The 13,073-nt window shown below is 42.3% G+C and overlaps 1 protein-coding gene across 6 annotated transcripts in view; it reads left to right on the top strand.

The window, feature by feature from the left end:
* Positions 1-13,073, top strand: part of PCDH1 (protocadherin 1) — a 480,648-nt gene that overhangs the window by 50,324 nt on the left and 417,251 nt on the right. For 5 of the 6 annotated variants that reach the window (XM_033927152.1, XM_033927151.1, XM_033927153.1 and 2 more), the window contains one exon: positions 6,330-8,522. In XM_033927152.1, coding sequence (XP_033783043.1) covers positions 6,330-8,522 — 2,193 coding nt within the window. Of the gene's footprint in view, positions 1-6,329; positions 10,792-13,073 lie in introns of those variants that run through there. The other variant, XM_033927155.1, reaches the window with a different exon arrangement.

Raw genomic sequence — 13,073 nt, forward strand, 5'->3', positions numbered from 1 at the left:
TCACGGTTTTTTAATATTCGCGGGCCGGCTCTGCCTCTAATTGCAAATATTGAGGGAGAAGTGTATACATGATGAGAGAATTTGGGGAGAGAAGAGTAAAGGAAAAAAAAAAAAAGGCCAGAAATGAAATTGTTTAAAAAAATGTACTGATAAAGTAGTGGCTATAATAAAAGTTTTGAGAGAGGTTTTAAAAATATATATATATATGAAAGGAAAAAGATGTAAATAAATGTATCTTGGGCTATTTTCTGGATGAATTCCAGGGCCAGGCAATTCAGACACCATAACAGGGGGAAGGCAAGCTTTTGAGATCTAATCTTCCTTACATAAGTTCTAACAAACACCCCCCCCCCAATGATTGTATTCATGTGGGCACAGGGAGTACCTGTTCCCCCTCCCCCCTAAAAAACAATATAATCATCTTGGATCTCCAATTTGTATTCAATGTGAGGGGTGGTAGATTAAATAATTACATGTCTACCATCACCTCCAGTCATACCTCAGAAAAAAACAAGGTGGCAAGTTTGGCTGTTTTTCACAATGAATAAGCCGATGTGTATTTTTTAAAGGAGAGAAGACGAGAGCACATTTCATTGTATAAAAATGATTAAAAGGTTAAGACATATGGCTGATGTTCTCCTGGGGTCCAGGGCTTCATGTCACATTGGAGAACCACTTAGTCCAGAGCTGTAGTTTCTCAGCCCAGTCCTCAGGAATGACTTGGGCCAGTTGGGTTTTCAGAATATCCACAGGGAATGTGCATGAGTGAGATTTGCCTGCACGGCCATCTTGGTATGCAAATTTCTCTCTCATTGTGGGTATCTGGAAAACCCAACTAGTGCAAAGTTATGCACCTGGGCAGCCAGAATCCATGCAAGTCTTATACCCTTAATGGCGAGATCCTAGCAAAAACGGTAGCAGAACGAGACTTGGGGGTAATCGTCAGTGAGGACATGAAGTCTGCCAATCAAGTGGAGCAGGCTTCGTCCAAGGCAAGACAAATCATGGGCTGCATACGAAGGGGTTTCGTCAGTCGTAAGGCGGAAGTCATTATGCCATTGTATAGATCCATGATGAGGCTCCACCTGGAATACTGTGTGCAATTCTGGAGGCCGCATTATCGCAAGGATGTGCTGAGACTGGAGTCGGTGCAAAGAATGGCCACCCGGATGGTCTCGGGACTCAAGGATCTACCATACGAAAAACGGCTTGACAAATTACAGCTATACTCGCTCGAGGAGCGCAGAGAGAGGGGGGGACATGATCGAGACGTTCAAGTATCTTACGGGCCGCATCGAGGCGGAGGAAGATATCTTCTTTTTCAAGGGTCCCACGACAACAAGAGGGCATCCGTTGAAAATCAGGGGCGGGAAACTACGAGGTGACAGCAGGAAATTCTTTTTCACTGAAAGAGTGGTTGATCGCTGGAATAGTCTTCCACTACAGGTGATTGAGGCCAGCAGCGTGCCTGATTTTAAGGCCAAATGGGATCGGCACATGGGATCTATTCACAGGGCAAAGGTAGGGGAGGGACATTAAGGTGGGCAGACTAGATGGGCCGTGGGCCCTTATCTGCCGTCTATTTCTATGTTTCTAGTCAGGGGGTCCCTAAGGACTGAGTTGAAAACCCCTGGCCAAGTATAGCATTTCTCAGCATATTTTTGTGTCATCCCATATCTGAGCTGGAGTTTTCAACCTGTCTACAATTAATAACATACAATTTGCCTACAATGGAGGCTGAAGCCAATGCATATTTATAAAGGTACACCACGAAAGGCTTGAGAATTGCTGACCTAAGATAAGAGCTTTTTAGGGAAAGAGGGAGGGAGATAGCAAGTCTGTCAAAGCAAACCAATAACTCAGGGGGGGGGGGGTGCAAGCATAGTCTTTGAGGGCTACAACCCAGTTGGGTTTTCAAGATGTCCACAGTGAATATGTTTGAGAATTATTTTCATTTATTGCTTTCATTTTAAGCATTCTCATGTATATTCATTGTGGAAATCTTGAATACTACTACTAGTATTTCTAAAGCGCTACCAGATGCATGCAGTGCTGTACATTAAACATGCAAGCGATGGTCCCTGCTTGAAAGAGCTTACGATCTAATTATGACAGACATACAGGACAAATGGTGAATCTATGGGTTGTGGCCCTCTGGATCATGCTTGCCCACTTCTGCAATAGATCCTGAGAACCTGAATGCCAAGAACTGCATGTAGTCTTCATCTGCTGGGAGATGGACACGTAGAACAAAACAGATGTGAATTGTCAAAATCCCTTGTTGTTCATAAGTTCTAACAACCCCCTCACCCCCATTTTTTTCTGCATCATTTTGGTACATAATTCCTTGTAGACCAGTTATCGATGCCCTTATCAGCTGGTTGTACCTGTCCTAGACAAAATACTGGCACATTAGATTGGTTCACCTCTTGACATTCTAACATTCTTCAGGCATTCAGTGTCACCGTAATGAGAGAATTTTTGTTAGAATGACTTAACAGAATATAACTAATGTTGATATTTTGTCCCTTAAAACTTCTCCATTTCTCAACTCCAGGAAATTTAGAAACATCTGTAATGAAAAAAAAAAAATTCCATTAATCATTGGACAATGATAAAGGGCTATAATTACATGAATAGGAAAAACTACCGGTACGTACCAAAGTGCTGCTGGTAGTGTCCCCTTTTTTTTTTTTTTTTAAGGATGTAAAAGAGGGGGAGTATTGGGCAATCCAGTAACTACTTTAGTGAACATTTTTTTAGGGCTCTTTTTTGTCATTGCAATTTTCAAATAGGGTGAATCTTTTGAAAATTGCCTCATTGTGCAGCTCCCTTTTTTTGGTCATCACTCTCCTTCTCCTTGGATTTCTTTTCATATCTTCAGAAACCTGAGGGGGAAAACGCATATTCCACATCCACATTCTCCTCTCCTCTCCCCCCCCCCCCAAGAGATTCTGCATGGATACTACCTCCGTTGTATGCATGCAAATCTCATGCATATTAGAGAGATCCTGAAAACCTGGTCTGGTTGAAGTATTAAGGCCTGAACTCTTTCACTAGACTCTCTCCCCCCAATCTAGACCAGTCCTTATATATCTGTAGCAATGATTGTATTCATGTGGGCACAGGGAGCACCTGTTCCCCTCCCTCCCCCCCAAAAAAAAAACAAAAAACACAAAACCAACCCCTGGGCTAATGATGTGTTTTTGGAGAACCTGTGCAGGACAGGATGCCAAATGCAGGTTTTGCAACCCCTGTTTTCAGAAAACCTTAAGCCCTCCTTACCCTCTTGCCTTGAAGTGGAGGTATACAGATTCTTCATAAGAAACTTTTTCTAATCATCATCGGATACCATCTCTTTATTGGTTTTTTTTTTTTTAAGTGTCTAATTGCACCTCTCAGCAGATACTGTTACCGGAGCTGGTCCCAAAACTCAGAATGATACACTATTAACTCCAGCTGAGTTGTTCATTGACTTGTGCACCTAGGCCTATAAGGAGTGTGTACAAAAAAAAAAAATTGCACTGCAGGGAGTGTGAGCCTAACTAGCAGTTATTGAACCTTGAAATTGAGATAAATGAGAAAGCAGCGAACGGTTTGTTTATTCTACTTGAATGGTATTGCTTGAAATTTTAAATGTTTACTGTGTTCTGTTTGTAGAAGAATGACAGCGCACTGGCTATTCTCTGCTATAAAAATGCCTTCTACTTTTTGTAGCCAATGAACTAATCCATAACGAGAACAGTGGCCTCCTTGATCAGGCCAAGTGATTCACACTGACCAATGTTGGAGACCAGATACTGTGCCTGATGTCCATTGGAACTAAGCACCCACCAGATTTTTATGGGAAAGATCCATTCTTTGTTGCATGCTGCTGGACATGCATGATCCCAACCCCCCCCCCCCCCCCTTAGCTAATAATTGTTCATGTTGGAAACTTAAACCTTTCAAATCAGGCTATATTATTAACCTTGACTGCCTCCTCTGTGGCAACACATTCCACAGCTTTAATTGTGCATTTAAAAAATGTTACCTGGCAGTGGTCACTGGTTTGGTTTTTATTTTGTTGGTTTAAAAAAAAAAAACGCTGTTAGATTAGCCACGGATACTCAGTGCCAGGCCATATCCAGGCACTGACATTGAAAAACTCTGGGGTTAATTGAAAGGACCCTGGCCATCAGAGTGCATTTTGTATACCATCCTTCCAGAGGAGCTCAGAACGGTTTGCATGAATTTATTCAGGTACACAAGCATTTGTCCCTGTCTGATGTACCTGGGGCAATGAGGGGGATTTAAGAGACTTTCCCAGAGTCGCAAGGAGCAGTGTGGGTTTGAACCCCCTAACCTCAGGGTGCTGAGGCTGTAGCTTAAACCACTGTGTCACACTCTCCCCTCTATGCCAGTTTTGCTTGAATATTGGCAGAGACTCACATAATTCCCCAACTCCATCCAGATAGGCCCTTAGATGGAAGTGGGAGAATGAAGAGGGAACTGCATCAAGGGGCAGGATCACAAGATTTGGGTGGGGGGAACAAAAAGTTTTATGTGAGTGCCAGAACTCACAAAGCTATCCTGGGGGCCAAGATAAGGCAGCTTTTGAGTTGTCCAAACTTGTCAGGCTAGCTATGTACTATAGGTGCCAGCTCCTTAATCTGTCCACGTGGTCAGTCAGAGGTACTGCAGTTAGCAGCACTGCCCAGATTAATGCCACAGAATACCGGCAGCTGGGCAACTCCAAAGTGATTTAAGCGGGTTGGAGCCTCTCCTACCCATTTAAAGAGCTTTGACTATCGGGCTCTTGTTTCTGCTACCTGATAAGTTTCAGCAGTTACTCCCCTGGACTTCTGCACAGTGTAGTATTTTATTTATCTAACTTATTTTGTAGAGTTCCTCTTCTATACCAAAAGGTTGCACAGGATCCAGCAGAAGCTGCAGTGGCAGTTTTGCATTGTTCCTCTCCCCACTGTGTTTGAAGCAAAGAGCAGTTTCTCATCAGGATGTCTCTTCTGTCGTCCGTGCTCTTAACCATATTGCTCCAAAGCTTAAATTCAGTAATCGGTCCCATGTGGCAGAGACCACAGATATGACCTGACATGTAGCTACACGCTTCTGTTTTTTTGTGAGGAGTTTTGTGCTGATCACAGGGAGTATATTGTTGAGGGGGAAGTTGGGGATATGGGGGATGCCCCCGACTGGGGGACAGAAAGAGGGCTTCAGATGGAAACGTGACGTAGAGAGGGGACTAGAAAGAGACTGGGTGAAGGCGTAAGAGAAAGCTGGGGCATCTTGACCTTGGAGTGGGGATAGAAAGCTGAAGGTCAAATGTGGAGAGGTGAGAGATCAAGCTTGGGGAGAGAGAAGTGGACAGTGAACCTCTAAGGAGGGCAAAAGCTGGGTGTTCTGCACAAGAGAAAGAGAGCTGCAGGATCCTGCTAGGAGGGGAACAATTTTTGCCTTCATTCTGTATTGCAGGGGTTTGTGTATACTTGCTTTTTACATTAGATACATATAAACCATATATTCTGCCAGTGGAAGCACCTGCTTAAATATGAATAGGGTCATTGATTATACATTTGTCTGTGTATTCAATGCATTATTTTGGAAACTGCTCTGTGCATGTGTAAAATCGTAGTCCTCCTGAAATTACTTCCTGTACCTGGGTAATTAAGCAGATAAAATCAGGGAGAGAAAATTTTATGTTCTTCTTTGAGCTAAAGCAATGCCAGTACTTCCTACTTATATCTTGTAAGGAGAAGATGGGGCTGTTAAGCAGTGTTATTAAGATTCCAGTCTGACGTATCCACTGCACTGATGGCTCTTTAACTTTCAAGGGAGGACTCTGTGGATACAGAATACTTGTTATCCTACAAAACTTATAAATTTATTAAGAAAAAGTCTCCCCCTCCCCCAAATCCCTATACTGGCAGAACATCTTATGCAGGTATTTGTATAGTGGGAAAAATTGCATGTGGTATTTTGGCCCATAGTATCTTCTATCATAGGGGTGGGCAATTTTGGTCCTCCAGGGCCACAACCTAGTTGGTTTTTCAGGATTTTCCCAAAGAATATGCATGAGATCTATTTGCATGCCTTGTCTCCATTTTATGCAGATAAATATAATGCATACTCATTGGGGAAATCCTGAAAAACCAACTGGGTTATGGCCCTTGAGGACCGAGGTTCCCATCCCTGTTCTAAGGGGTCCAGATCATAGAAGAAAAATGAAAGTTAGACATGATTCTTCCTTCGGATTGATAAGCAGAATGAATAGACTGTATGGTCTTTCACTTTGTTTTCTAATTTTGTCGTCCTTTTTTCTCATATTTCAGGTAAAAGCAAATGATTCTGATCAAGGTGCTAATGCAGAGATGGACTACACCTTCCACCAAGCACCAGAGATTGTCCGCCGTTTACTCAGATTGGACAGATCTACAGGTCTGATTACCGTTCAGGGCCTCATCGATCGAGAGGATGTCAGCACTTTGAAATTTTCAGTTGGCGCAAAGGACAAAGGTGCTAATCCGAAGTCTGCCCGTACACAGGTGATCATAACTATCAAAGACATGAATGACAACAAACCTACCATTGAAATCCGGGGCATCGGTCTTGTAACGCACCAGGACGGTGTGGCCAACATTTCAGAGGATGTGCCTGTGGCGACAGCTGTTGCTTTGGTGCAAGTGTCTGATCGGGATGAAGGTGAGAATGCTGCAGTTACATGTGTTGTAGCTGGTGATGTCCCTTTCCAGTTGAAACCAGTCAGTGAATCGGGCAGTGACAGCAAGAAAAAATATTTTTTGCAGACTACTACACCACTGGACTATGAGGCTGTGAAGGAATACACCATTGAGATCGTGGCTGTGGATTCTGGGAATCCGCCATCATCCAGTACTAATTCACTAAAAGTACAAGTGGTAGATGTGAATGATAATGCTCCTGTCTTCACACAAAGCATCATGGAAGTGGCCTTCCCTGAGAACAATTCTCCAAATGATCTGGTAATGGAAGTTAGTGCCAGTGATGCTGATAGTGGTTCCAATGCCAAGTTGACTTACTCCATTGTGGCTGAACCATCTTCCAAGGGCTTTTTCACCATTAATCCTGATTCTGGAGAGATCCGTGTAAACACTGTGTTGGATCGTGAGCAAAGGGAGCGCTATGAGTTTCTTGTGGTAGCAGCAGACAAGGGCAGCCCTAATCTGACTGGGACAGCATCTGTGGTGATCAATGTGATGGACAAGAATGATAATGACCCCAAGTTCATGCTTAATGGCTATAACTTCTCAGTCATGGAAAACATGCCACCCTTGAGCCCAGTAGGTATGGTAACGGTAATTGATGCAGACAAAGGTGAAAATGCCCATATCAGACTCTCTGTAGAGCAAGGTAATGGTGACTTTGTCATCCAGAATGGCACAGGCACTATACTTTCCAGTATCTCCTTTGACCGTGAGCAGCAGAGCACTTACACATTTCGATTGAAGGCCGTTGATAGTGGAGACCCTCCGCGTTCTGCTTATGTAGGTGTGACTATCAATGTACTAGATGAAAATGACAATGCACCCTTTTTCACATCCCCTTCTAATGTTACACATGAACACATAACACCATTAACCAGCCCTGGGACTCAGATAACTCAAGTGCGTGCTGAGGATATTGATACAGGACTCAATGCAGAGTTGACATATAGCATCACAGGAGGTAACCCATTTGATTTATTTCACATCTCACCCAATAATGGTGATATTATCCTAGAGAAAGAGATCCTTAGGAAGCACCATGGTCTACACCGGTTGGTGGTGCGTGTAAATGACAAGGGTAAGCCCTCACGGCATAGTACCGCACTAGTACATGTTTTTGTGAATGAGACCTTGAACAACAGAACTCTATTGGATACCCTAATTTGGCATAGCCTGAATACGCCTCTTGAGATTGACATCGCTGGTGACCCCGAGTATGAGAGAAGCAAGCAACGCAGTAATATTATATTTGGAGTAATCGCTGGTATTATCGCTGTCATATTAGTAATCATATTGGTGGTGCTGGTGCGCTACTGTCGTCAGAAGGAAGCCAAGAGTGGCTACCAGGCTGGTAAAAAGGAGACTAAGGATCTATATGCACCAAAACAAGGGAACAAGAACAATAAAAACAAAAACAAGGCAAAGAAAAGCAAATCGCCTAAGCTTCCAAAACCAGTTGAGGAAGAGGAGGAGACGGGACTCCAGAAATCACTCAAATTCAACCTGATGAATGATTCAGTTAGCGACAGCCCCAGGATTCACCTGCCCTTGAATTATCCTCCAGGCAGCCCTGACCTGGGACGTCATTATCGCTCCAACTCCCCACTGCCCTCTATTCAGCTTCAACCGCAGTCTCCTTCTGCCTCTAAGAAGCACCAAGTGGTGCAAGACTTGCCAGCTGCTAACACATTCGTTGGCACTGGGGACAACAATTCCACTGGTTCTGATCAGTATTCGGATTACAGCTATCGGACCAACCCCCAGAAATACAACAATAAGCAGGTAGGCGACCTCTTCCTAAGCACAGCTGGTACGGACAAGAACATAATGTGGACCAGAGTGTGGTGATGCAAAGCTGAGGAGTATCAATTTTGTATTTCTTTGGCCAAGTGAATTTACTTTGAGATAGAAGTCAATTAGATTTTTTTTGTTTCCAGGAGGAGGAGGGAAATAAGTGTGGTCACTGCTTCTCAAGGCAGACAGATTTCACTTATTCCATTGAATTCCTGAAGTGGGGGTGTGGTGGCATCTCAGTCTTGGTTCTACACTAATGTGCTTGAAAACCAGTTCCATTAAAGTTATGTTGGTCTCGTGACTCGACATTGATTCAAGAATGCTATTAACAGTAACTTAGCAAGCCACGTTGAGGCTAAGATCACTTGCATTCTTTATAGGTGTTCATAAACTGGGGATATTTTGCAGGTGAAGGATAGCTTACTAGTTGGGGCTAAAAAGACACACAAGTTGCCATTCTGATGTATGTTTTATTTCCAACATAGCCAAGTAGAATAACATTTTTTCCAACCACTTCAAGTAAACTCACTTGGTTGGTAACATAATTACTGTGGCTAGTCTCCCTTTATGGGAACATGGAAGGGCTGCTTTGAAGGATTTTATGCACAAGGAAAGCTCTAAGCATTGCCAAAAAAGTATTCATTTGCCTACTATAATTTAACAGTAAGCATTACAAAGAAGAAAACTGGCCAGTATCTAAAATAACTTCTGTATCAGCCCACAGATAATAAGTGGCTTTGAACAGAACACACAACACTTCAGTGGGGAACTTGTTTTACAGTGTTTCACAGGATCTGATCAAGGGTAGCATTTTAACAGATGTTTACATTGGTATGTTATGAATTGAAGTATTTGCATGATCACTGTATCTTACTGATTTTAGTAAAATGATTGCACAGTTGGGTATGGTTTCATGAGCACTAAAGACAACTGAAACCATTGTTTGGGTTGGCTAACACCAGTACCTTATGATATGCCTCATCACAGATGAATTTTATAAGAAATTATATTTTCAACATGGTTCACATACAGATCTATATTTTTTTATTCTTTTGGGATAAAAGGTTCTCTAACCGCAAACCACTTGAGCAGGGAGACGTCTCTTGGTTTTCATAAGACCATGGTTTAGTCGGCCAGTCCTTGCCATTACTGAAATTTATGACCGGATTTATTAGCCAATCGATGTGTCAAAGCCTGAGGACACAATCCCTGCTCCCTTCCCCCCAAAAAGTTCTGCCTTCCTCATTGTTCACGAAGGAACCTGGCCATCTTACTAGTCACGCACTGTAGCCATAGAGTCGGCTTCTGTTTTAAATATTACATCCAGCTACCATGAAGAGCCATTTTCTTATAGCAAAGCAGGGGACACACATCTTTTGCCAAAGTCTATTGCTGGTGTCACACCTTGGCGTCATTTCATATCGCACACTTACAATAACTACGACTTGTAGTACTTCATAGATCTTCATGCATAAGCAAATTGCATCTTCATGTTGGTGTGTTTCTAGTGCTTTTAAACTTAAATTTTATTTTATTTTTTTTCCTGTTTATAGAATACATATACAAACACATGAAGATTAAAATCTAGGATAGAGATAGAAAAGAATGCTAGTGAATACTCGATAGGAAACTCGGGTCAATTGAGCTCTATTTGGCTAATAGACAGGATGGGTAACTGAGCCCATGGCTGAAACTCCAATAAGAGGAATATTGGGCATTTTATGCTGAGTGCATGCAAGGGAAAACATCCTGTGGAGACGAGTCTTATGAATTTTGTTATACCCTGGAAGCAGCTGATTCACCCAGTGCCCTCTCCCTTAACCCAACATAACTTTCATTTTGTACCTAACATCTCCAAGACAGCCATTTCCTGATCTGCATGAACCTAAAATTAAAGCATTGTCTGCCGAAGCACAAATGCAAACAGGTCCACGCTCGGAAGGAAAAATGGATGTTAGCTGCTGTTTTTGCTTTGTGACTCCCCAGTGTTAAACACAATGCAACCCATTTAAGTTAGGAGTCGAACCTTTTTTTAAAAAAAAAAAAAAGCAAGAAGTGCTGTCTGAAATGGCCGGGTGATAATCCTACTGAAGGTAGCAGTTAAGAGTGCCACTTTTGTACAGTCTGGAAATGGAAGGGCGGATGATTTTAAGCTTTAGATCTAAATTGATTGCAGTCTTCCAGTTGCCAGTGGCTGACTCACTCTGGCGTCCCTAACCAAGTGCCTTATTTCTTGTTGCTGGTTTTTATTCTTTCAGGATATAAATTACTGTGTAGAATATTTAAACATTTTGTAGTTTTTTAAGAATAACCAAAAACTCCTTTGATATGATGTGAAGACCCAGGTAGCACAGGGAAGCAAACAAATGTGCTGTTAACAGTGAGTCAGCCTCTAGCTTGCTGCGTAATGGCACCTTATGATGATGAAGATTTTATACTGCCTTGAAAACCTGATTGTGTTTCTTGAATGTACACTGATTTTAAAGTCTGTATTTTAAATAAAGTTTCCTCTTTTTTTAAATTTTGTGTTAATTTTGAACTGGGGAGTTGGTGTGAATTTGCATGGCTTTACTTGGCACAAAAATATACCGTCAGCCTTTTACATTTTCTACTCTTCTTTGTAGACCCACTATTCACCCCTCCCACCCCACCCCCCTATTTAACTGGCTAGCAATGGCTCCTGGCTGGTTCAATAGCATATTGGTGCCTAACAGCTGGTAATCTGCTGCTGAATATCCATGATCTTCCACTCAATATTCCAGTTAGTGGCTAACTGCTACTGGCTATAGTGGGTGACATAGTTGACTAGGCACAGATATATTCAATGCCAAACCAGCTATGTTTAGTGGTCAAGATAAGCCTGCTATTTTTGCAGCCTGTCTTTACTAAACAGCTGGTTTGCGCTGAATATGAAAGTTCTCAGCCCAACCAAAAAGAGAATGACCTGGAATATGGTCCGATCAATGATCTGAAAACAATGTCATAACATAGAATTATGTTTCTGCAGATTGGCACTTAATGAAATAAGATAGCACTCTTCAACTACAGTGGCAAAATAACGCTCAGAATTTAGGAAGTTGGTTGGTTGGACTGAGAACTTTTCAGCACCCCCTTGTTTGTAAAAAAAGTGAGCCAAGTATAGGACAATCAAGCCATTGTGACATCACTGATGAGGTTGAGTCTTATTGGTGGAATGAGGCAGTGTGACATCACATCTCAGCTCTGGTTACCAGAAACTGAAAGTCTTCACACTACCAGGGGGTGCTGAAAAGTTCTCAGCCCAACCAAGAAGAGAATGACATGGATATGGTTCAATGATCCGAAACAATGTCAAAGCATAGAATTTTGTTTCTACAAATTGGCACTTAATGAAATAACTTTCAGCTACCATGGCAAAATAATGCTCAGAATTTAGGAAGTTCGATTGGTTAGGCTGAGAACTTGTTTAACCAGCTTAAGTTGCTGTAGCCAAAAATGAAACCAGATATTCAATGCTGGTCAGAGCTCAGCACTCAGCGGGCCTTTTCTTGCAGTTTGACTATTGGGCTCCAAAGAATTTATGCTTCTAACTTTTGAGAGTTGGGCTCATAAATTGGCCTCTGAAAATTTACTGAAGCTGAGCGCATACATTTTTACTCAAACTGTCACTAAATTCTCTCAAATTTAGGAGCATTAAAAATGGGTGGCAACAGGCAAATTTAGGGTTGGGAAAAGATTTTTGAGCACTAGGCTCATGAATGAAACCCATAAATCTAGGCAAATGAATGGCAGGCCTAAATTTTAAATTAAGATGAATTTTTAGCCATAAAGTTAGGCCCTTAAGTTTGGCTGAAAATAGGTCACAAATTAGGAGGCTAATTGGGAATAAATTTAGGATTTAATTTTCTGAATATTGGGCCCTGTGTGTTTGAAGAGGTCACTTTGGAAGGGGGTCCTTCAGTGCCAGAGTCTAGGCAAGTGGATAGGCCCAGATGCTGCACATTGAACAAAGGTACAACCCCCTATAATGATAGAGCTGGCCTGGGGCTTCAATGCATTCAGCTTGGCTGCTCAGCCCGTGTGAATAAGAAAGTCTCCATACTATCACATTTCATAAGCCTGTCCTCCCTGCCCAGTGATCTTTCATACTCTCCAACACCATTTTCAGTCATTGTCTACCATTCTGTTTCCTCACCCCTTCACTTTAGCAATCTTCCCCTCCCCTCTAACACACACACTCCCAATGCTCTCTCTGGAAGCTACACGATGGAAACCCCTCTCCCCTTTTCTTTTTTTTTTCTTTTTTTTTAATAGAACTCAGTCAATTTATTTGAACAGGATGAATATCAAATAATTTAACGATTTGATTTTGCCACTCGTTCCAGCTCATCCTTCTTCTTAATAGCATATGAGTTTGAAGAACCCTTGGCAGCATTGATGAGCTCATCAGCCAAGCATTCAGCAGTGGTCTTGATATTACAGAAGGCATCTTCACGGGCTCCAATGCACAAAAGCCAGATAGGTTAACCCTACCAAAACGGGACACATCCATAGCCTGCC

The sequence above is a fragment of the Geotrypetes seraphini genome, chromosome 18 (assembly GCF_902459505.1).
Source record: "Geotrypetes seraphini chromosome 18, aGeoSer1.1, whole genome shotgun sequence".
In the NCBI taxonomy this organism is placed as follows: Eukaryota; Metazoa; Chordata; class Amphibia; order Gymnophiona; family Dermophiidae; genus Geotrypetes; species Geotrypetes seraphini.